This window comes from Castor canadensis, chromosome 6 (genome assembly GCF_047511655.1).
Source record: "Castor canadensis chromosome 6, mCasCan1.hap1v2, whole genome shotgun sequence".
NCBI classification, from domain to species: domain Eukaryota; kingdom Metazoa; phylum Chordata; class Mammalia; order Rodentia; family Castoridae; genus Castor; species Castor canadensis.
Window position 1 is genome coordinate 33,338,274 of NC_133391.1, and position 22,731 is coordinate 33,361,004.

Here is a 22,731-nt window from a genome sequence, read left to right on the forward strand (position 1 = left end):
ACTCCGTCACTTACTAAATTGCTCTCAAAAATATCAGTGAGTATCTTGTTTAATGACTCACCCATGACAATCATGCTGGCTTTGTGGGTATTGTGTGGTATTGTTTATCTTTCTCTACTTGAAATCTTTGCTTTTTTTAGCTTATTCTTTCCTTTTCGGATTTTCAAGTAAAAGCAATGGACATTCATGATTGCATGATAGATTTTTACTCTTCGTACTTGTTGTAATTTACCCAATCAGCTTAAATAAACATTTAAGTAATTGTGTTAGAGTCCTCAATAATTAATATATAGTATCCCTTCCTTTCTCCTCCAACCCATACCATAAGAGAAAATTTTCTCCTGAATCAAATGGTATCATTACCCTGTATTTAAGAAAATTTGTCAGATTTTCAGATTTTCTGAGACAGAATTCATAAGCAAATGAAAAAGAAACTTTTTTAAACATGAGAAGCAAAATATCTTTGAAAACATATTTCCTTTCTACATTATTAGCAATCATCAATTCTATCACAGAACAAGTTCCACACATGGACGGTGGGTGTGACCTGTGGCACCTGATACCACAGCTAACAGCACCTAAGACAATGAGAGGTTTTCAATTCCCACATCTTGAGGAAAATTGTTCATATACCTAAATATTTACACTAGTGACAATCTCTCCTAAAGAATTAATTCAATACTTAGACATTTAGAAAGTTAATTGCACAAGGTACACATCACTGCTATTTCTGTCAGTTAAAATGTGGACATAAACTGTACTTCAAAAGATACTGTTGCCCAAAATGCAGACACTTGTGTGACCAATAAGAGAGCAAAGTGAAATTGTAGTGGTAAAATGGAAACATAAAAATGGTAAAATATTGAGACATAATTCTCAAAATTAAATAAATTACCATGAATTCACAGAAGGTATGAATAAGTAGTCAAATCTCTTTATTTTTCATATTATTCATTATAATAATTCTGTTACCTTGAAAAGAATAAGATATATAACACAACTTTTATCTATTTACAAAATCTATTTGCCCACTTAAATGCCTTTATTTAATCTCTATAGCTAAGATCATGGGTAGACATTGTATAATTTTTTAAGCCAAAATCCATATTCAGAATGCATGAGTGGTTCAATGGGTTGTGGATGGGACAGAAAAAATATCCACATTCATAGACTATTTTAAGCTTAGGAAGATTATAGCTCTGCTTGCTTGGAAAAGCTTGCTCATTTGAGGTGTGAGTGAAAGACATATTGCAGACATTATTTTATAATATGGGGTAAAATAATAAAATAACTGAAAAAGACACACACCAAGATGTTCCAAACAGGTGTTCCTTTGGGTTTCAGATCTTTTGGGGGCTCTCTGCAAGTGGGATGGAGACTGAATTCTCAAGTCAGAGTAAGTGACCTCTTCTGCTCTCATTTCTGGAAAGCAGAAATACATTGAAAGAAACACAAAACTCTTCTTATAAATTCATACACCATAGAAATACCACCATTAAAATAGATGATGTACAGAGATTGCTTTTATTTAAGCTTAATAAAAAATTTAGAGCATCTTTAAAATCAGTGAATGTCTTTAAGAAGAGACAATCACTGAAATATACAAAGATTTAGAAAATGTGTTGCTCTGTCATATTGGGGGACTATAACTCAAATTAAGCATTCTTTAAAATTATAAATTACAAGCAGGTGACTCATGTTGAATTTTTTGAAAGTCACTGCATAATGACTAAAGTTTTTAAAAAGCATGATATGAGAAATTCTTCCAGTTTCACCTGTGACCTACAGTTTGCAGCCTTCATGTCCTCTCACCTTTATTTGCATCTTCACACCATCTCCTTCATCACTCTCTTTGTTATGATCGACTCTTACAGATCTTTGTGTTCCCACCAAGCTCTTCTCTTTCTGCTATATATTTGCTCACACATGTTGCCCATGGTCACCAAGTACTTATTTAAAATACAATTTAAATCCCACTTATTTTAAGAAAACTTCTTATATATTTCAATAAGAATTTATCTCTTCTTCCCAAGAACTCTAGTTGCTTTTCCCATTTTTCTTCCAACTAGTAATCATCTTCTGTTTTTCTGTGAAGTCATGTCTTCATAATTTTGTTATTGCTACAATTACTTCTTAGTCCACTTGTGCACTGTCAGTGTCCAAAATCACGGAAGACATCATGTAATTTTTTAAAATCAAAATCCACACTCATAGACTATGCACACTCAGAGCCCAATAAATTCAGTTTTATATCAAACTATTATATATTAAATAAATTATAGCTAAGAAAAAAATCTAAAAATACTGTAAAGAAAACTTCAAGGATATTTTAACACCGACATAGTCCTTCTTTGCTTGAGATGTTACTTACGTGCAAATCTAGTAACAGGTTTTCTGAACTTCCTGTAGAATTTTTCTTTTGTTTATTTTCTTCAACAGTAGTTCCCTACAGATATTAAGAGTTCATTTCCAAATTTTCTTATAGTCTTATTTCTCATGTTTTTGTCCTAAGTATAGTACAATTAAGTCTGTTCTTCTCTATTAACTATCCCTCTATTGACCTTTATCTGAACCCATACCTCCATATATATAAATCTAACTTTTCATCTTTTGATTCAACTATCTTGATACAATTTTGCTGAAAAATATAAAAATACCAGACCTTGAAAAATTCAAGTTAGAATCTGAAAACTATAAGTACCTGGATTTTAGAGGAAGACACCAGGATCTTAGCAGAATGTATATTTCCCAACAAGAAGGTGATGCTAGCTGATGAGACAAAAGTCCAAAACTTGGGATTCTTGATGGTCTTTGATATTTAAAATCCAAAGCCACCTTTAAAGAAAAAGCAATAATTGTGCAGGCTAACAGCTTTATCAATTTCTCCTATAATAGAGACTAACAGGTGAGCATGGAATGTAAGAACAAAAGCAATTCGGATGCAACCACACAGGAAGCCTTTGCATTTGAAATATCTATAGGTCTGTGGACTTTTGTAAGTCTGACCTTTAGTTATTTTTACATACCTTGCATATTTTCAGCAATGACCAATATGTGTCCCTCATAGCTTAGATTTTCAGATTCAATGAAGTACAGGCATTGTGTATTGGGAAAATAGTTCATTCTTACCACCACATATCATTTTTCTATTTATGTACAATATATTATCAAATATCTCATCCTACTTTCATTTACTCTCCTAGGTAATAGAACTTTAAAAGTAATGTGTGTGATGTCATTGATTTCTTCAAGGTCAAGAATGGTTTAAAAAATAAAAGAATAAAGTCATATATCAAGAGGTATTCTAAAGATACACTATTTAAGGCAGTAGAGTACTGTGAAAACATGGTGCCAAAATACAAAAACCAGCATTAAACTGTCACATAGATTGCATATATATTTATGACAAAGACATCCAAATATTCAGTGAAGAAAACTATGTACTTCAAATAAAAGTGCTTGAAAGAACTAAAGCAATTTTGATATTTACTCATTACAGTGTAGATAAAAATTATCTTGAAAAGAATCACTTGCAGAAGAAACAAACAATATTTAAATGATTCTTGGATAGATAACCCTCCTAATAAAAAAAAAAGTGATGAAGAAGGAAGATTGAGGTGGAGGTATGGCTCAAGTGGTAGAGCACTTTCCTAGTAAGCATGAGACCCTGAGTTCAAACCCCAGTACCATCTCAGAATCATCAAAATGTTGGCTGAGGGTAAAGTCATCTGAAAACTATCATAAGGGTGGAGAGCACCTTTGCTGAAAAGGCTCATGACAAAGCTGTTGGAATTAGACTTTAGCTCTTGTAGACTGACCATAGAACAGGGAACATACTGTTCCCTGTCACACAAGCTTTTCAACAGGTCTGCTCATGATACTATAACTGGCTTCTCTCAAGTCGATTCTTTTATGACCTAGCCTCAGAAGTGGTGTATTGTATTGCTTTGGCCACCAGATCAACCCTGATACAATGTGGAAGGACATTACGCAGGTACACCATTGGTGGACATTTACAGATTGGTTATAATATATACTTTACTGAGCTTTTACCTTTTAGAATGAACACAACTGAAATTAGACATTATCCATAATATTTATACCCTCTGGGTTTGAGTACTCTTCATTGCATCTGAAGTTAAGAGAATACAAACTGGCTCTGGGAAATAGTATCCTACCACATGTGATTTGCACACTAGCCTATTTCATAGGGGAAAAAACAAAAAAGGAAAATAATATAACTTTCCCCAGACAAAATATGATGAATCTCTAATTAGTGGGATCAAAAGAGAATTATTAGAAAATCCTATTCATAAAAGAAACCTGTCCCATCCCAAAGTCTATTTCCAGGATGAAGAAAAGCAGAATACAGAGAATACTGCAAATAAATAAATAAATAAAAATTAAACTGACCCTGTAAACCTGGACTGAGCATGACTAATGTGGTGATAGCATATTGTGAGAAATACACGGCCTGAGTGATCCTCCATTCAAGCCAGAACTTCCCATAAAAATGTTCTGAAATGACAAAACAGCTAAAAAATAACATCTGAGTTATAATTAGGTATCAATAGGAATTTTCTTCTGCCAAAGGAGATAATTCTGGCATAGTTTCCTCTACGAAATTAGGCATTATCCACCACATTTAACTCTGTTTTCACTGTTCTAATTACAATGAATGTTCTGATAAAGGAAGAGCAAGTTTTGGACATCTGATGGGGTGAAGGGGTGAAAAGCTACAATGTAAACATATACTTACGTGTGGTGAAAGGAATACAATTAATTATAGCTAGATCAAAGGAATAAATTCCAAAAGTCTATTATACATCCAGGTGATGATAGCTAACAATGACAGTATATTAGCAAAAAATAGAGAGAGTGGATATTATGTACTCTCATCACAAAAAAAGAAAAACATGTTAGGGAATACATTTGTTAATTAGCTAGCTTTAAGCATTCCATAATGTACACTTCAAACCTAATTTTGTACACAATGAAAGATATGTTATCTATATATTTTAAATGAATGAATTAATTAATGAAAGAAAAACATTTGAGATTCATACTGGGCCAAAATGAAATAAACAAGCCAGCTTTGGTTCAATACAGAGAAGCTCACTCCAAGTAGCAAAAACAGAACAGAAAAAAATTACCTTATGGAGAAAAGATAAAGAAATAGGATAATTGATACCAAAAATTATTGATTTTCATTGAGTTTGTCTATACTATGCTTAAATTTCAATAAGAAACAAATCATTTTATAATCACTGAGAAACAAAACTAAAACACTCAAATCTTCAGAAAATGCAGTGGATAAGTTCTCCTAGTCCAAGTTAAATTTTGAAATCTATATTCTGTCCTGTGTCTTGAACCATTTAACAGAGCATTTTTCCTAAGACAACCTTCATGCAATAAGGCAAAGAGTTTGGTTCGTAGTCCTGTTATATTCATATTTTGAGAAATAAAATTTAGGAGGACCCTAGTCCTGACCCTTTAGATGTTAAAAATGGACTTTGAGTTCTCAATTGTTTTATATATGTATATATATATATATATATATATATATATATATATATATATATCAAACTGGTGTAAGTGACTCAAACCTATAATCCTAGTCGCCAGCAAGTTGATGTGGGGGTGTGCAATGGAGTTGTTGAGACCAATCTCAACCAATAGCTTAGTGTGGTGTAGCTGTCATCTCAAGCTATACAGAAGTCTGAGGTCTAGAGGCTTAGGGTTCCAGACCAGTTCAAGCAAAGAGAAAAGTTTGTGAGAGCCCATCTCAATGGAAAACACTAGATGTGATGGCATGTGCCTGTCATCCCAGTGATGGCAATAGCCTAAAATAGGAGAAACCTTGTCTGGCAAAAATGGGAGACCCTATCTCCATATAATCAGAGCAAAAAGAGCTACCAGTATGGCTTAAATGATAGAAAGCCTGCCTAACAAGTGAGGCCCTGAGTTCAACCTGCAGTGCTGCTAAAACAAAACAAAAACCATCAAATTGTTATGTCAATACCTATTTTTTAACAGGTGCACACAATAGTTTTAAAAAGGATTTAGCTTTTAATAGGTGTAAATTCTGGGAAATTGCATCCATGTCACAGGTTTTACACTTTGTTGTTGTCCATATCCCTTCTTTAACAAACTGAGAAGTCCCTGAGTAAACTAGGTTACTCTCTCCCATTACAAGAATGGAATTGTATTAGATACAAAATTTTTAGGATAAGGAATAAGATTTTCAATGCACATGCAAGTGGCTGTGTACCTGATGCTTATGCATAAGACAAAAATTAAGTACTATTAATCCATACGACTAAGGCATTGATTCCCTTTACTCTTGAAAAATTTGGAATTAATCACATGGGAAGTGATATTTGGTCAACAACTTGCAATCGTTCTATACAACTCCAGAACATAGAGCAGATATACAGATGTATTCTCTTCTGAAGCAAGATGACACATTTGCAAACAGTATCATATGACACTTTCAGCTTTAAAATAAAAAAATGTATTTATAGCCTGACATGGTGGCTCATGCCTGTAATCTCAGAGACTTGGAAGGCAGAGATTGGGAGGATTGTGGCTCACTGCCAGCTAGGCAAAGCATTATCAAGATCCTGTCTGAATGCAAAAGCTGAGCATAGTTGTGCTTGCCTGTAATTCCATCCATGTTGGAAGATTAAGTAGGAAGATCTCTGTCCAGGCTGGCCTGGGCAAAAACCTCAAGACCCTACCTGAAATATAAGTAAAGTTAAAAGGACTGGGGTGTGGTTCAAGTGGTAGAGCATCTGCCAAGCAAGCATGAGACCCTGAGTTCAAATCTAAGTACTACCAAAAATGTGTATATCAAATATTGAGAAAGAGCATTAAAATTATTTTTGCTTCAGAAAAATGAGGAGAGACTGGATATTTTCAATTTAGTATGCCATACAAAGACTGAAATGATATTGATATATAACCTTTGGTGTGGATTAAATTTTATTTATATTTCTTCAAAGAGAATTTACAAAAATAAAATTATATTTAACAGAAAACATATGAATGAGATCAAAATATTCATAAGATGATTTAGTTTTCACTTTATAATTTGAGGTATATATATAGATTCCATCAATTTTACAGTATATGATTTTGAATATATGAAAAGTGTATGATAAGTCACAGTTTGAAACATTTTAGAGACTTAAGAAAGAGGTAACTAATAATAACATAAAAAGTAAAGACACCACTTTTAATAATTCTGGATCTTTATTATTTAACCACTCTGCCTCAAAAAAAACCATTTAAATAAGTTGCTGCTTACAGATAAAATTATTTTTCTTTTCACAGTGTTCTTCCAAAAAACTTCGGCTTGGAGAATACATCATGCAGTAATTTGTACTAATCTTTTGAGACGTTGGAAATCTGTAATGATAAAGAAAGTATTAGCATTTTGAGGAAAAAGTAATAAGAATATTCAGGAATTTATTTTTATTTAGTGACATAGCTTTTAAAAATACTTGAGATATTAACAAACTGAGTCTTTTTTTTTCTTTCAATGGTCACAACCTTCAATATCTTAGAGTACAATGTTACATAAAACTCAATTTATTATTCTTTCAATAACTGAGGACAGAGTATTTGGTTTTGGTTTTATTTATTATTGTTGTTATTATCATTATCATCATTATTATTATTACTTTACCATTATCAGAATGGCTTTGATGCAAGAGCATCCTGAATAGGGATGCTTTCCTACTTCTCCCTACTTTATCCTGTTGTGCTAAAATTTAAAAAAAAATAAAGAAAGGAAGAAATTGTTTTGATGTGTGATATGTTTTACTTCTATTTTGTTTAAGAAATTTTGGTTTAAAAAGACAGAAAAAGAAATATTGGTTGATCTGATCTACGAAAACAAGGCATTACATCCTATGTTTGTGAGTGAAAATGAGATTCAAAAAAACAAATATATGGAAAATAAGCTCTCAATACATATTTGAAATGTGGAAGAGTGCTAAGAGTATCAGGCTCCACCATAATAAAGAAAATAATAGATACACAATTTTCCCTGTACTATGTGTGTATGCCTCCAAGTTCTGGACTGAGGTGAAAAGAAAAAAATATATATATATATGTATAGTATATATATTTTTATATATATTTTTATACATATATTTTATAATATATTTATATATATATATATATAAATATATATATATCCAAGTTCTTATGGTCACAAATACACTAGCTTTCTTGTCACTTGATCATAAATTTGGGTGTTCTAGGTGGAGCTGTGATTGTCATTCTGTTGCCGCTATTTTTTAAAACTCTTTTAGCATATAAAAGTTGAATAAGAAGATACATTGTGATATTTACATATGTGCTTACAATGTATCTTAGTTAGATTTATTACCTCCATGGTTCTCCTTCCTTTCCCGTCCCCCCTTCTTAGAACATACTCAACAGGGTTCATTCTTCTGCTTTCATATATGGATACAAAATACATCCACCACATTCACCTTCATTCACCTTTTTCCTATGGCCTCTTCCCTCCCACCTGTACCTACCCTGTACCTTCCTGTAGCTCATTTTTTAAACGTATATTGATAGTTCAAGGGAGTTTCACCTTGGCGTTTCAGACATGTATATATCGTGCTTTAATCATTATTAGCTCTCTCATTACTTATTCTTTCTTTATCTCCATACTCCCCTATTATTCAGCAGCTTATAGTGTACTGCTTTATGTTATATTACATTCAGATGGGAATATTGTATTATATTCAGATGTTATATTATATATAGATGGGAAGTTTCAATATTTTTCACTCTCTAACATTCTCTTTCCTCTCCCACATCTTGTAGTCCACTCACACAGACCTCCTAATACAATCTTGCTCTCTCTCTCTTACCATATGATCACATATGAACATATATGTATTTATGTGTACATTTAACTTATAGGTCTCACTTCTACATATGAGGGAAAACATACAACCTTAGAGTTTTTTAAGTTTTTTATACTGGCTTAGTTTGCAGTTATATCGATTTGCCTAAAAACAACATAATTTCATTCCTTATGGCTGAATAAAACCTCATGTGTATCTATACCACATTTTCCTAATACATTCATCATTTGTGGGACATTGTGAACATTGTGAAGAGTGTGTGTTACCACTATTGTCCCTTGCATATCTTCATGCTCTGCACAGGTTACTGTAACTACAGTGCCCCTGAATGGTGCCTTCACTAGTCAGAACAAAAGATAAATTCAAAAAGAGAAAAAAAAACCTTAATGGCCAGAAACTTACAGATCTTGGGAGGGAACTGAGCCATCTTCCCATAGCCAGGCTGCATGTTCTTTATTATAAAACATTCCAATCCAAAAATGTGTTTGAATGGAGTTCAGAAAATGGCCCTTGGAGACAGAGAAAGCACAATAAACATATTTTAATTTTCTCTGATAATCAGGTACTTTCAAGAAAGTAGTATTCAGAATAAGAATCAGAACACTCTATTAAACAAATGAAAATAACTTGTAACTTCTAATTTATAAGGTTTAGACACAAATTTCCTTTATGAGGAAAATTACTACAAAATATAACTTCTTGAAATGATGAAAAATGTCATAGAGTTTTCTTGGAATACTTCCTTCCCAAAGAAGCAATGATCAAATTCAATCTCAAATTAACAGTATCTTGAGGGATAAATCTCATGAGTAAAGCCTGCTCAGCTGATATTTATCACAGATTCTGCATGCACCTTGAGAATTTCACTTTCCATAAAAAACGAATATTTTTTATGATCACACACCATTACTGGTTCCACATTATATCCCAGAAAGATGACAAACACCACATAATTTTAAAAGAAATGATAAATTCCATTAGAAGAGCTAAAAATTACAAAGTCACTTGGTTCTTTGACCAAAATTACTCAAACTGGTGATCTATTGCTTCTTCCTTTAACTCTCCCTGAAGTTTCTTGCACCTTGTATGGTATCTACCCATACTTTTTATCCCTTTGATGTAAATCTTTGAAGAATTTTATGCAGGTTTTCTAATGATTATTTCAGGGTACATGAATTCATAGGTCACTAGTTAAAATATAACTATTCATTTTTCTATCAGATTAAAGACTTGAATCAAAGTATGTATCTTCTCAGTATATATTATAGATCAAATACAATATGAGAAACAAGAATTAAGTCAAGCACTAATGGCTTACTCCTGTAATCCTAGCTGCTTGGGAGGTTGAAATCAGGAGGATTATAGTTTGAGGTCAGCCCCAACAAATCGTTTGTGAGACTCCATGTCCAAAATAGCTAGAGCAAAATGGACTGGAGGTGTGGATCAAGCAGTAGAGTGCCTGATTTGAAAGTGTGAAGCCCTGAGTTTAAGTCCCAGTCCCACCAAAATAAGAAGAAAGTACATGCCAATTCACCACTGTTTTTGAGCTGAAACAGACTGGCGTTCCTAGAAGCACAGAAATGCCTACTTTCTTCCCAAGTGCTGCTTTCAGTAGAAAAGAAGTAACAGTTGCATTGGTAACCAATCCACTTGTCTGAGCAAGAACAGCAGTCAGAGACTAAGGAAAAAATAATAATGTCAGATGTCATTGAAGGTTTTAAATCTTTTTACTGCTTAATTACTCAAAAAATTTGGAATTTATTCATTTTTACAACTATTCTTTGTGAATCTACTATATATACAACAGTTCAGGGGATATTAAAGTGAATAAACCATACATGAAAATTGTTTCTCATTGAGATATTTCTGAGATAGCTTCAGGATTACTAAATTTCCAGTTATTAGTTAACTGGAAGACTGTTGGAGGGGATGGGTTCAATTAGATAAGGGGGCAAAACAAACACAGGATGTTAAAATAGCATGTAGCGGATTATAGGATGGGGGCTGTTAGAAGAACATTTTTTGAAAGAGTTCCCCAAAACTAAGGACTATGACAAAAAAGCCAAGGCTAGAGCTGGGTCAGCAACTGAATTCCAGTTTGGAGGCAGAATTGGTCATGGACCTGGTCAGCCACCTCCCTAATATTGGGGAGGATTTTACTGTATTGAATAAACTTGTAGCCAGAAAAAAAAGAGCTAACTATATATTATGAGAGATTTAAAGGAGTAAAATATTTTACCGTATTTTCTGAGTCATAAAAGGAAAAGGCACTTTGAAATAATTCTGTTATGTTTCTATATTCTATTTTTCAAAGATGAAGATAATAAACCAATTTTATTCAACTCTGATCAATGACTAATAGTGTATTCAACATTTCTTTTCCTCAATAATAAAACATTTCTTTTCCTCAGTAATGAAAATCACGGAAAAATAACAAACACTCATATCTTTGCTAAATAAATGGTACTGTAGCATTGGGATAAGAATAAAAGAGCATTGTATAATTGTAGAAGACAGTAAATTGAGAACAGCTTTTGGAAAAATATGCTTTTAAAACTGGACTTGCTGCTAGCTTTCACTAGATAAGTGATTCACGAGTAGAAGAAAAGGTAAGAACAGGAAAACATGCATAATGAGAATTAACAGTAATATTCATTGTAGCTTAATTATTATTTATTACTTAATCATGAGAAAACACAGGCAACACATGGCTGTATTTTCTTTATTCATAAAATTCATAAATGATGCACTGCTATAATGTAGGTCTGAGCATCTTCATGTGTGGCCAATGTGTGAGAGACTTGGTGCCCAGTTTGTTGCTCATAGGAGGTGATAGAACCTTGGAATTGTAGGACCTAGTAGGACACTCAAAGGAGATTGTAGGACCCTGGCATCTTCCTTTTCCTCTTTCCCTCTTTCACCTTCTGACCATGATTCTGTCACCACATGCTTCCACCATGATATGCTGTTTTGGATAGGTCCACAATTAATAAGGCCAATGAATCATGGACTAAAACTTCTATATCTGGGAGCCAAAATGAACCTTTTCTCTAATAAATTGATTATCTAAGGCATTTCTTACAGTAACAGAAAGCTGACAATCACATGCACATCCAATGTAATGTAATTTTCCTTACATTAAAGAACAGTGATGCAGTACTATGCTAAAATTAGTAGGCAGACTTGCATTACTACATGTAGTATTCCCTCATTGTCCTGTAAGTGAAAAAAGAAAACCCTGTCTACTTCGACTTTTATCAATCATAAGTTTTACCAAAGAATAGAACATACCTTCTTGGAATTCTATGATGGGTCCCAGAGATAATGCTGTCTGAATGCTTTGTTTAGTAAATGCTATAAGAAATTATCACAGATTTGCTTAATTAGGGATGGCTTTATTTAAAACTACAATATTACACATTAATAAAATTAAAACTTTATTATTAAATTACTTTGATCTTTATATAGACTTGCTTAGAAACACTTACAAATTTTCATCAAAATTCCCAAAGTAGCCATTAAGAAAAGGCACATTACTCCAAAGACCCCAGAAGTCAATCTCCACAGAATGATCTGAGAAACTATAGGGAGAAAAAAAGGCATTTAGAGAAATGACTCAAAGAACAAATATAACAGCTGAAGTTCTTAAGGATACAGGAAAATGGGGGTGCATCCAAAGAACAGGTCCTGCTTGGGGGGTTGCTACCAGTGGGAGGGTAGAGGAGGTAGGGAAATTGTATGGGTGGGTGAATAGAGTACAAACACTGTGTACACCTATATGCAAATGGAAAAATGGTACCTGTTGAAACTGTTCCAGGAATGGGGGGAAGAGGGATTAAGAAGACTGTTGGAGGGGATGAGTTCAAGTATGATATATTTGATATATTGTAAGAACTTTTGTAAATGCCACAAAATACCTCCCAGCACAACAATAAAAAATTAAAGATAATTTTTTTTAAAAAATATTCTTTATTTGATAAAATAGACGTTGCCCTAAAGAAGCACTCAAAAAGGAAGACATTCCATTCAGGATACCACCCAATACCAACATTTTTATATGGTATGCCTTATTCTTCTATGAAACTATCCATACATGTGTTTCTTTGCCAATTCTGTCTCAGTAAAGTGAATTTAGCATTCATTTCTTAAATTGACAAAAAAGCTTTGATATCTGCAGTAAGAAGAGATGAACAGACATCATATTGTATTTGGTGGATTTGCTAAACATTTACTTTTTGATCTCACCAAAATAACAACATAGGTATGGTTACCATTGAACAGATGAGAAAAATCATCCAATAATAATTTATTATTTTCTTATGGTATCAAATTTAGCAAGAGTCCACATCAAAAATCTGTCTAGAGCCCGAATCTTTCATTTATCATGCTCTACCATTGTCACAATGGTATTACTTAAGAGTGTGTCTTCTCCTAATCTCAGTGTAGGCTCTGCTCAGACAAACTAGTTTAAAGAAGTAAAGGGAAGAAGGCATAGAGGATACTTTGTGTGATGAAAGGTCCACAACCAGTGTGTAAGGTGGGGACCTAAGTTCACTTCACAGCACAATGAATTATGATACATAAACATTTTTCTTTTTGCTTTTTACAAAAACCTTACATTTGTTCATATTCAAAATTACTTTTTGACTAAAATATTTCAACATTAGGAGATTCTGCATCAACATTAGCACACCCTCAAAGAGTGTTATTGCCATTAACAACAGCATAATGACCAGCCAAACTGTGAAATCTTGGGGTATCACAACACAAGTATTAACTCTTAAAATTATTTTATTTTTTTGAAGTATTATACAATAACACTATGAGAGGTCCCATGATAATTCCATACATGTGTACAGTGAACTAGTCCCATCAAATTTGCATCACTCATCTTCCACCTCACCTCTTCTTCAATAGTGTTTGGTGGTCTCCATTATGCTGTCTTCATACAAATATTAAATTTGCAAAAACTTCTAAACATTTTATCATTAATATTTGGCACTCTCCATTAATCTCTATGCTAGCAATATACTGTTCACAATTTAACCAATTAAATTCAAGTTTCAATCTGAATGTAGAAGTATTCCTGACCAAAGTCACTATTTAACTCTATTAGAAGATGATTACAAGGATTTTGGTCCACAAGATCATGTTCAATTTACAAAATGAAAAACCAGCAAAAATAATGACTGCAGACAGTGGTGACACGTGGAAAGCCTAAAAGTAAACACTATTAATTACGTTTTTTTCTTAAAGCATTGTCCTGGTGTCAGCTAATCCATGAGATATCTTTTCTGGTTATTTTTAATGTTTTAATCTTATGACTGAGCTGCACATACCTGCCATGAGAAATGACGTTCCAAGGTCAATGTGGAGAAGACACAATACGTGCTTATTTAAGAATGGTGTTGGATCATGGACCTGAGCAGGAGGCTAAGGATGAAGAAATTAAATGTAAAAAAGAAAAATAAAAGTGGTGCATTTCAATGATGTTCTTGATTCAACTGCTGGCAAAACGTATGCATAGCAAGTATAAAAAAAAATCACAAGCTTCTAAAATGTTCTAGGAACCACAACACAGGAAATTATCACTGCACTTTGAGAATGCAAACACTTTGACTAGAACAAAAGAAGTTGAAAGGGAGTTTGTTTCCAATGTTTGAATGTCAAAGTTGTCCTAAACTATTTGGAAAATAGGAAAAGAGATGCATGAACCAATGATAAATTTGCTTAGTGTAATAAATCCCACTCAGAACTTTTCTTTCTTAATAACAGCTAAAGCACTTAGCATGAGCTAACTCACTTACTTCTAAAACTGACTTGGTAGTAAGACTGAAAAATTTTAGCAGTAAGGAAACACAGGGATAGTGGAGCTGGGTGACTTCCCCATTGCCCGTTAGTATTGAAATCCAGGCATTCCTTCTACAGAGCACACGTGCAATACATTTCAAATCAAGCCCATCTCTACATTTATAGATTTCATAGATTTTCATTTATCTTCCTTTGCACAAGCTGTGGCAGGCAAAATTCAAAAAGATAGAAACTATTCTTCCACTTACACACACACACAAACACATGAATGTGCTCTAAAACTCTCACAGTTAGTATAAAGCAATACTTCAGTGGCTCACCCACATTAGCCTGGAAAGCTTCTTTCAACATCACTGCCCACTCCCTTAAAGTTCTTTGAACATTACTTCTTTACTAGCATGCTAATTATTGTAATTGGTTACTGTGCTGTATTATTCAGATAATGTACAGATCCTTCAGTTTTTGTCATCAGGTGAGCAACCTTATTAGTGAGAATTTCAAACGTGGATCAGAATAAAAGTTGTGAGGTAAGTTCAGTTTTGTGTAACAAAAAACCTGAACGCTGCCTTGATTGCTACCTTGGTTGTTCAGTTGTTGCCTCATGTAAAACTGCCTCAATTTAAAAAGGAGTTTGGGATTTTGATTTTAGTTTTTCTTTTGAGATGGTACCAATGTAATAGAATTGAAGAAGGAATTATACTTTAAACTAGCATAACCACTTTTATAAGTTTTCAGATTCATGCTTGGTTACACTTGCAGTAGTCACCATCCTTTCTCTTTTTATTCTTAGCTCACTGACTCAGAAGTAAAAATCCAGAAAAGATGGTTGACTCAGACCCACCAGTTCAAACCCACCAGTTCAAGACAGATGATGACTAAATATATGCCTATGCACACACAAGCACATACATTGCAAACCCTCACTTTAATTCTTTCTAAGCTACCTTGTATGAATGATTCTTTCCTTCCTTTTTCATAAGAAAATAGTTCAATCTTTTCCATGCCATGGTGTCCCTTTCACACATTTCCACTTGTAACACAAGTTATCACATGAATATTTGGTAAACTGACAAATACTGCCTGTGTCTTTGTATCTGTGAGCTATTTTTTTTCTCTGAGAACTGCTAAAAATCATTGCTGCCCTCTTACATGGTTGTGAAAGTCCAAAAGTGCTGGATCTCAATCAATGAATCTGAGGATTTGGTAAAACTCATCAACATTCTCCTAAGAAAAGACAATTCTGAACACTGTGTTCAATTTCCCAGAATCTATCAACTGTGGAAAGCTCTAGTCTCCTCTAAATAGCTAGATTAAGAGAAAAGAACATAAATTTTGCCCTTTCCACTTCTTGTTTTTTTTATTGTTTCATGAAACTTTTTTTTAATCATTTATTCACATGTGCATACATTCTTTGGGTGATTTCTTCCCCCCTGCCCCTGCCCCCAACCCTCTCCCCCCCTCCCTTCCAGACAGAACCTTTTCTGCGCTTTTCTCCAGTTCCATTGACGAGTAGAAATAAGCAATAATAAGAAAGCATTTTTGCTAGTTGGGACAAGGACAGCTATACAGAGAGATTCCTAGCATTGTTTCCATTTACAAATGTGTTACATCGCAGGTTGATTCATCTCTAACTGATCTTTACACTGGTTCCTGATCCCCTTCTCATGTTGACCTCTGTTGCTTTAAGGTTTCTACATTAGTTCCTCTAGAGTGGGGACATCAGATGCTTTCATGTTTTGGGTTTTCTATCTAACCCTGTACCTCCCGTATATGTTCTCCCCTTGTCATGTAACCCAAGTCCTGCAACATTGCTGTATTTGCCCTAGATCTAAAGACCACATATGAGGGAGAACATAAGATTTTTGGTCTTCTGAGCCTGGCTAATCTCACTCAGAATGTTCTCCAGTTCTGTCCATTTACTTTCAAATGATAAGATTTCATTTTTCTTCATGGCTGAGTAAAATTCCATTATGTATAAATACCACATTTTTTTGATCCATTCATCAATAGTAGGGCATCTTGGTTGTTTCCATAACTTAGCTATTGTGAATAGTGCTGCAATAATCCTGCATATCCACTTCATGTTTTAACAGTGACTTATTCCTTCTATATTCCAAATAAACTGCACTCAAAATGTTTCTACAGAATCATCACAGACTGACATTCCATTAACTACAGAGCTTCATTAAATCTAAGTTTGCTTTTGAAAAGTTATGTATTTTACCAAAAGACCTATCTCCCTTTATAGTTCCCTCACTCCTCTTGTGTCTTCTAAAGGTAACCATACTGTAATTTCTAGTGTCCTTGGTCACAGCAAGTGATGACTTCATTAAGTAAAACATTGTTTAAACTTGAACAAAGAGCCAGGGAAAAGAAAGTTAAGATATGAATAGTGAAATCTTTTATCTACCTAGAAAAAACTAAAATATTGCAGAACATTCTAGTAGTATACATTCCAAGATCCCCAAATGAGAAATTTATTTCAGTTGCACTGCTTTTGAAAAAGATGTGCTTTCTCTGAGTGGAAAGAAAATTGTTAATACCATGCTGAAATTCATTTCCTTTCAAGAGGGATGGAGGGCTCCCTGAGAAAGAAAGACAATTCTGAACTGGAAGTGTATGCCCACAGAAAACCTATTAATGAATATAGTATTAATGAATACTGTAGGGTTTTGTTTGCTAAAATATTTATGCATGCAATATTTTTATTGGGATATATTAGCTATCTGAAATTGCTTATGGCAAATAAACAAACTAGAATCTAAGGGTTGGTAGAGTATGGCTTCCTGGAAAATGTCACATGAGTATATAACCATCTGAGTAAAATCTGGAAATGCATCTCTTTTTGGGTAAGTCATAGAACCACAAACATCCTTTTGAGATGTCATATGTTAATCTGTTAGTCTGGGCCAGAGTGCCCTAAAGTGGAAAGAAAAGAACTGCACGGCTCATTGCCAGACCAGACTTTTCCCCGCTCTGTCTGAACCTCACAATTATAATATGTTGAAATTGTTAGTAAAACTTGGTCTTAGGTGAAATTTTTGATGATGGCTGTGAGTCTGATTTAACAATCCAGTTCTTAAGGGTAACTTCCTGAGGGATTGGTAAATTTTGCCTACATAAATAGTCAGAAATAAATCATGTAATTATATATGTGGAATCAAACACCCCCTGCTGCTCATCTTCACTTGAAGTTGTCATTAGCCCCCTGTTAGATCCATAGACACTTTTGTTGTGTGTTATAAGACTTCTCCATCTCTTGCTCTGGGACTTCTTTTCCCCAAGTGTGTTAAAACCTTTCCTGCCTTTACACCAATGAATCCTCAAGACCTGATATAAAAATATAAGTTTCTTGTGTTTTTTTTAATCCACCTCATTTAAAATAAACTACATATAAAGCAATGGAACATCCCATACTTTGTATTACTAGATAGCACAGGTTCTAAGTGCAGCCACAGCAAGAGACACATAAAAGTATGGACCAATTCTTGTATATTCATATCACAATATTATTCCACAGGTTATAGCATAAATGTCAAAAGGTTATATCACAAGACCTGGTGTGGTGGTTCATGCATGTAATCCCAAGCATAAGAGCGGTGGAGATTGCAGGGTCATAGTCCAAGGCCAGTGTGGGAAAAAAAGTTAGTGAGACCCTATCTCAAAAAACAATAGGGCCTTATGGCTCATACCTGTAATCCCAGTTAGGTGGGTGTTGGAGGAAAGAGGATCATCAATGGAGGCCAGCTCTGGGCAAAGTGCAAGACCGTGTCTGAAAAGAAACTGAAACAAAAAGAGCTCGGGGTGTGGCTTACCTGGTAAAGTACTTGCCCCCGAAAATACTTTTATCATTTAAAACACACATATGAATCCAAATTATTTTAATTCAAAGCACTTTAGTTGAATTTGAATTGAATACTAAGACTGAAACTTTACACTGAGATCGATTAAAATTATGATTGCCTATATTAATTCGAATCACCTGAAGGAGAAAGCATTAACTCAATCTCTTTACTTGAATGACACATCAGAGAAAGGCCAGCTTCACTCAGAACAAAATGCTTAACGATAACCATCTACTGGAGACTGAGATACAGACCTTCTAGGATGTTACACTTTGCCAAACTGGCAATCATGTCAATATTTTTTGTTTACTTTTGGCTTTGTTTTGTTACTTTTTAAATGTATTTCTGAATGAGTTTATCACAGGTCCACATGTCTTAGTTTACTGTGAGACATAACTAATTGTGAAAACATGAGTGAGGAACACATGTTGAAGTAAGTTATTTTTTAAACAGCTCTTGTATTTTTGCCCAGAGTTGGCCTTGAACTTTATTACCTATCTCTGCCTCCCAATTAGCTGGGATTAGAGGTGTTCACCACCTGTAATATTTTGCATAATTGAGTATAATATCAAAACTAAGAAACTGGAATTGGTACAATCCATAGACCTTATTCAGATTATATTGCTTTCATACATATTTACTTGGTTATGTGTGCTTGTGTGAGTGTGTGTAATTATACACAGTTTGATTGTGTGAATTTCTGTAATCACCAACACATAATCTCTCAGTTTACATTCCAGAAAATAATTGTGAAGAGTTATTTTGTTAAAGTATGGTTACTATTTTTTAAAAAAGAGTAAATATTAAAATATTTCCTTTAACAATTTTTCTATTAAAATTAATTTGGCTTGTAGAGAAGAATTTAACATATTTTTTGTTTAGTGAGGAGAATTTTAACATATTACATACAAATTCTCATGCTTGAATTTTACACATCATTTCAATACATATGCATGTGGAGGTATGTGTGTATATATGTACAGACATACATATATATATATATATATATATATACACTTATATGCACATTTATGTATGAAGGATTTTGGCAGGCCACTGTTTGCTAATGTAGAAATTGATGAATGCATCAGGAATTCCAATGCTTTCTTTTCTTTTCTTTTTGGTGAGACTGGAACTTGAACTCAGGACTTCACCATTGCAAAGTAGGCGTTCTACTGCTTGAACCATTCTTCCAGTCATTTTGCTCTGGTTATTTTGGAGATGGGGTCTCATGAACTATTTGCTCAGGCTGGTCTCAAACCACTATCCTCCTGATCTCAGTCTCCAAAGTAATTAAGATTACAGGTGTGAGCCACCAGTGCCCTGCTCAAAAACTTTCTTTCATATAAAGAAGATTACTTAGCAATAGAAAATCATTTAAATTCCTCTGACCTGTGAATATCTTCCTGGAGTTAAAGATTTTTTTATTTTTATTTTATTCATATGTGCATATAGTGTTTGGGTCATTTCTCCCCCTTTCCCCCTCTTCCTCCCTTACCCCCCCCTTACCCACCCCTTACACCTCACTACCCTGCAGAAACTATTTTGCCCTTATCTCTAATTTTGTTGAAGAGAGAGCATAAGCAATAATAGGAAGGATCAAGAGTTTTTACTAGTTGAGGTAAGGATAGCTATACAGGGAATTGACCATTTTAATTAAAGAGCCAACTTCTTATTAATCATTCAGTTCCAGCCATAGAATAGATTCTAAGAACTGACTCAGCTTGCTCCTCAGAGATCTTACTTTGGCCTTCTCTAAGGATTAGAAATGATCACCTTGGAGCTCCAATCCAAGTGAGGAAATATTTGTCAAGTGAGAGGGGGTGGGGAGGAAGGAGATGGGGTGGGGGGGCAGGGGGGAGAAATGACCCAAACAATGTATGCACATGTGAATAAATGAATTTAAAAAAAGATAAGAATGCAAACTTTCTCTTCTTATTCAATACACTGTTCTCATCTGCTGTCTGGTAAATTATCCGGTGTCTGGTAAGTTATCCAGTGACTTTGCTGTTAAGTCAGAGTTTTGGATACTACCTTGTTTTTGCAAACATGGCATAATTTTACAGATTCCATTTCAGCTGGTAGCTATAAATTCACTCATGGTCATTGTACAAGAAAGTGTCTACCTTCTGTGTCTACATGAAGATAAAATTACCAAAAGACTTCTTTCCCACTGAAAGTAATAATCAGTTAACAAACCATAAAACCAAAGCAGCAACTAATTCTTCATCTGGTTCAGGAACAGCTTATTCATACACAAATGAAAACAAATTTTTTCTATATGTTGTCCTTTTTAAGCACTAGGTATTTTCAAATAACTATTTTACAAAGTAGTGATATTTACATTGGAAAAGAACTGTCCAAATAATGTCATAATTGGTAACATACATCTTGAATAAAACGGTTTCATTCTCTTTGTTTCTTCAGGATAGGAAGAGGTTTACAAAGTCAGTAGGAGAACATATATAACTTCTTCTTAATTTCAGTCTTTAATGTTCATCTTTTCTAAATAATAGGGCAGTGTGTCAAATGGGACTTAAGCAAGGTGTAAGAACCTCAAGCAATAGCTGCATTGAGCTCAACAGCAGCTGTGGCTTGTCACCTCCTCTGTAGCTACAAATAGTTTCTTCGTGGTGTGTTGTAGGACATACCTTTGGGTTCTCATTCTAAAATAGCATAACAGGTAGGCAGACTGGTTAGATCCAAAGCTCAAGTAGTTTCATTATCAGTAAAATGGCACTGAGCTTCTTTCTTGGCTTTTAGTTGAAAATGTCTACATTACAAACTCCCTGGTCATTATCTGCAGGTGACACTTGGCAAAAGGAGATGGAGATGTGAGAAGTAAAGGGGTTCCCTTACTAAGAATAATAAGACACATCAGTGCCCAAACAAGAGCTTAAGAATCAGCTCAGTAAAAACCTGTCATCTAAACAGATCACCTTTTAACTTTCAACGTATACATTTGAGTCAGTAAGTAGGATACACTTTAAACATTTAGAAGCTCAAAAAGCCTGAAATAAACCTGAGACAAAACAATCACTTAAAGATTATTGTTGAGATTTTATAATTTACCCTCTAATTCTTTAGTAGTGAAATAGTCTATGCTGAATTATATTTAATAATCATCTATCCATCAGTTAAGAATTTTTGTGTTTTCTGTATGCCAAGTTTTGTGCTAGATTGTTTTGCAATATTTATCTTAACTAGTATTTATGAACCTTATGTTATAAATTCTATTGTTCCTTGAATTTCACAGCTGAAGACATAGAGATGTAATCAAAGCCAGCTAAGAGGGGAATGATTTAGCTGAGTCTCACTAAACTTCATGTTCCTCCAGCAAATCAAAATATACACATTGATTTTGCATATTTGTAAGAAATTTATATTTTCTTTTCCCTTCCTTATCCTGGAAATTTTATTCTTCATATGAATTTAGACACATAAATAAGTATACATAGATTGGATATATATTTATTGTATATTAATGTACTTATATATATGTATGCATGCACACATGACCATATGGTGTCTAATATTTTTTATTGGAATAAAATCCAAATTTATATAGATAAACTAATTTGTAACCACAATTTTAAACAAAATAGTGTTTTTTTAATGTACCAGTAAGCTTTAAGTTTTATGCATTATTTTCTTTTATTGTTTTTGCATTTACTTACTATGGTTTATTTTCTATTTACCCAGTTTTAATGTCTTCTATCTTCCAGGAGCAGAATTTAATTTCAAAAGGTATCTGATTCGGTATGCCAATGTCTACTCTGAACTTTATAATACTTTGGAATATAAAATAATTTGCTTAAAGATGATATTAGCACCAAATGGATGATGTTTCATAAAGTTTATTTGGATTTACTTGAAGTTAGGTTTTACAGTTCCATTGGTAAAAGGAAAAGTGTGAGTGTGTGTGTGTTATCTGGGAAGATAAGATATCTTTGATCAGTAGTATGTAAATGCTAAGAATACATTATAATTTAATTCTAGTAGTTAAAAGATATTTACTATTCACTATATGTGGATATAATATTTACAATGTTCCAGGCAGACACTACAGGGTAAAATGATGTGAGTGAGTGTTATTTCTTAAGATCTCTATATAATGACAATGTTATATAATTACATCACAACTTATATTAACACATAAGAGATACATGCAGCATACTTGGGCT

The 22,731-nt window shown here is 33.7% G+C and overlaps 1 protein-coding gene across 3 annotated transcripts; it reads right to left on the reverse strand.

Annotated features, from left to right (window-relative positions):
• Window positions 1-7,235: 7,235 nt before the first annotated feature.
• LOC109689715 (natural killer cells antigen CD94) lies at window positions 7,236-18,479 on the reverse strand. 3 transcript variants are annotated; one of them, XM_074076063.1, is made up of 7 exons: window positions 18,395-18,479; window positions 14,231-14,324; window positions 12,380-12,472; window positions 12,183-12,245; window positions 10,418-10,569; window positions 9,294-9,400; window positions 7,236-7,410 (listed from the first exon to the last, which is right to left on the reverse strand). In XM_074076063.1, the coding sequence occupies exons 2-7, from the start codon at window positions 14,235-14,237 to the stop codon at window positions 7,290-7,292; spliced, it is 543 nt and encodes a 180-aa protein (XP_073932164.1). In that variant the 5' UTR covers window positions 14,238-14,324; window positions 18,395-18,479; the 3' UTR covers window positions 7,236-7,289. The 3 variants fall into 3 exon arrangements, with proteins under 3 accessions (XP_073932164.1, XP_073932165.1, XP_020024280.1); XM_074076064.1 differs by lacking the exon at window positions 12,380-12,472; XM_020168691.2 differs by lacking the exons at window positions 12,380-12,472; window positions 18,395-18,479 and having other exon boundaries at window positions 14,231-14,420.
• Window positions 18,480-22,731: the final 4,252 nt, after the last annotated feature.

Bases quoted from the DNA above. Each gene is read 5' to 3' on its own strand.
- LOC109689715 (XM_074076063.1), bottom strand. The intron at 9,401-10,417 runs GCATGTACTTTC...TCTGTCTCCAAG, and splicing joins TCAAAAACAGTGGTGAATTG to GGCCATTTTCTGAACTCCAT. The intron at 7,411-9,293 runs GTAAGTTTCTGG...TTATCATTACAG, and splicing joins TCAGTTCCCTCCCAAGATCT to ATTTCCAACGTCTCAAAAGA.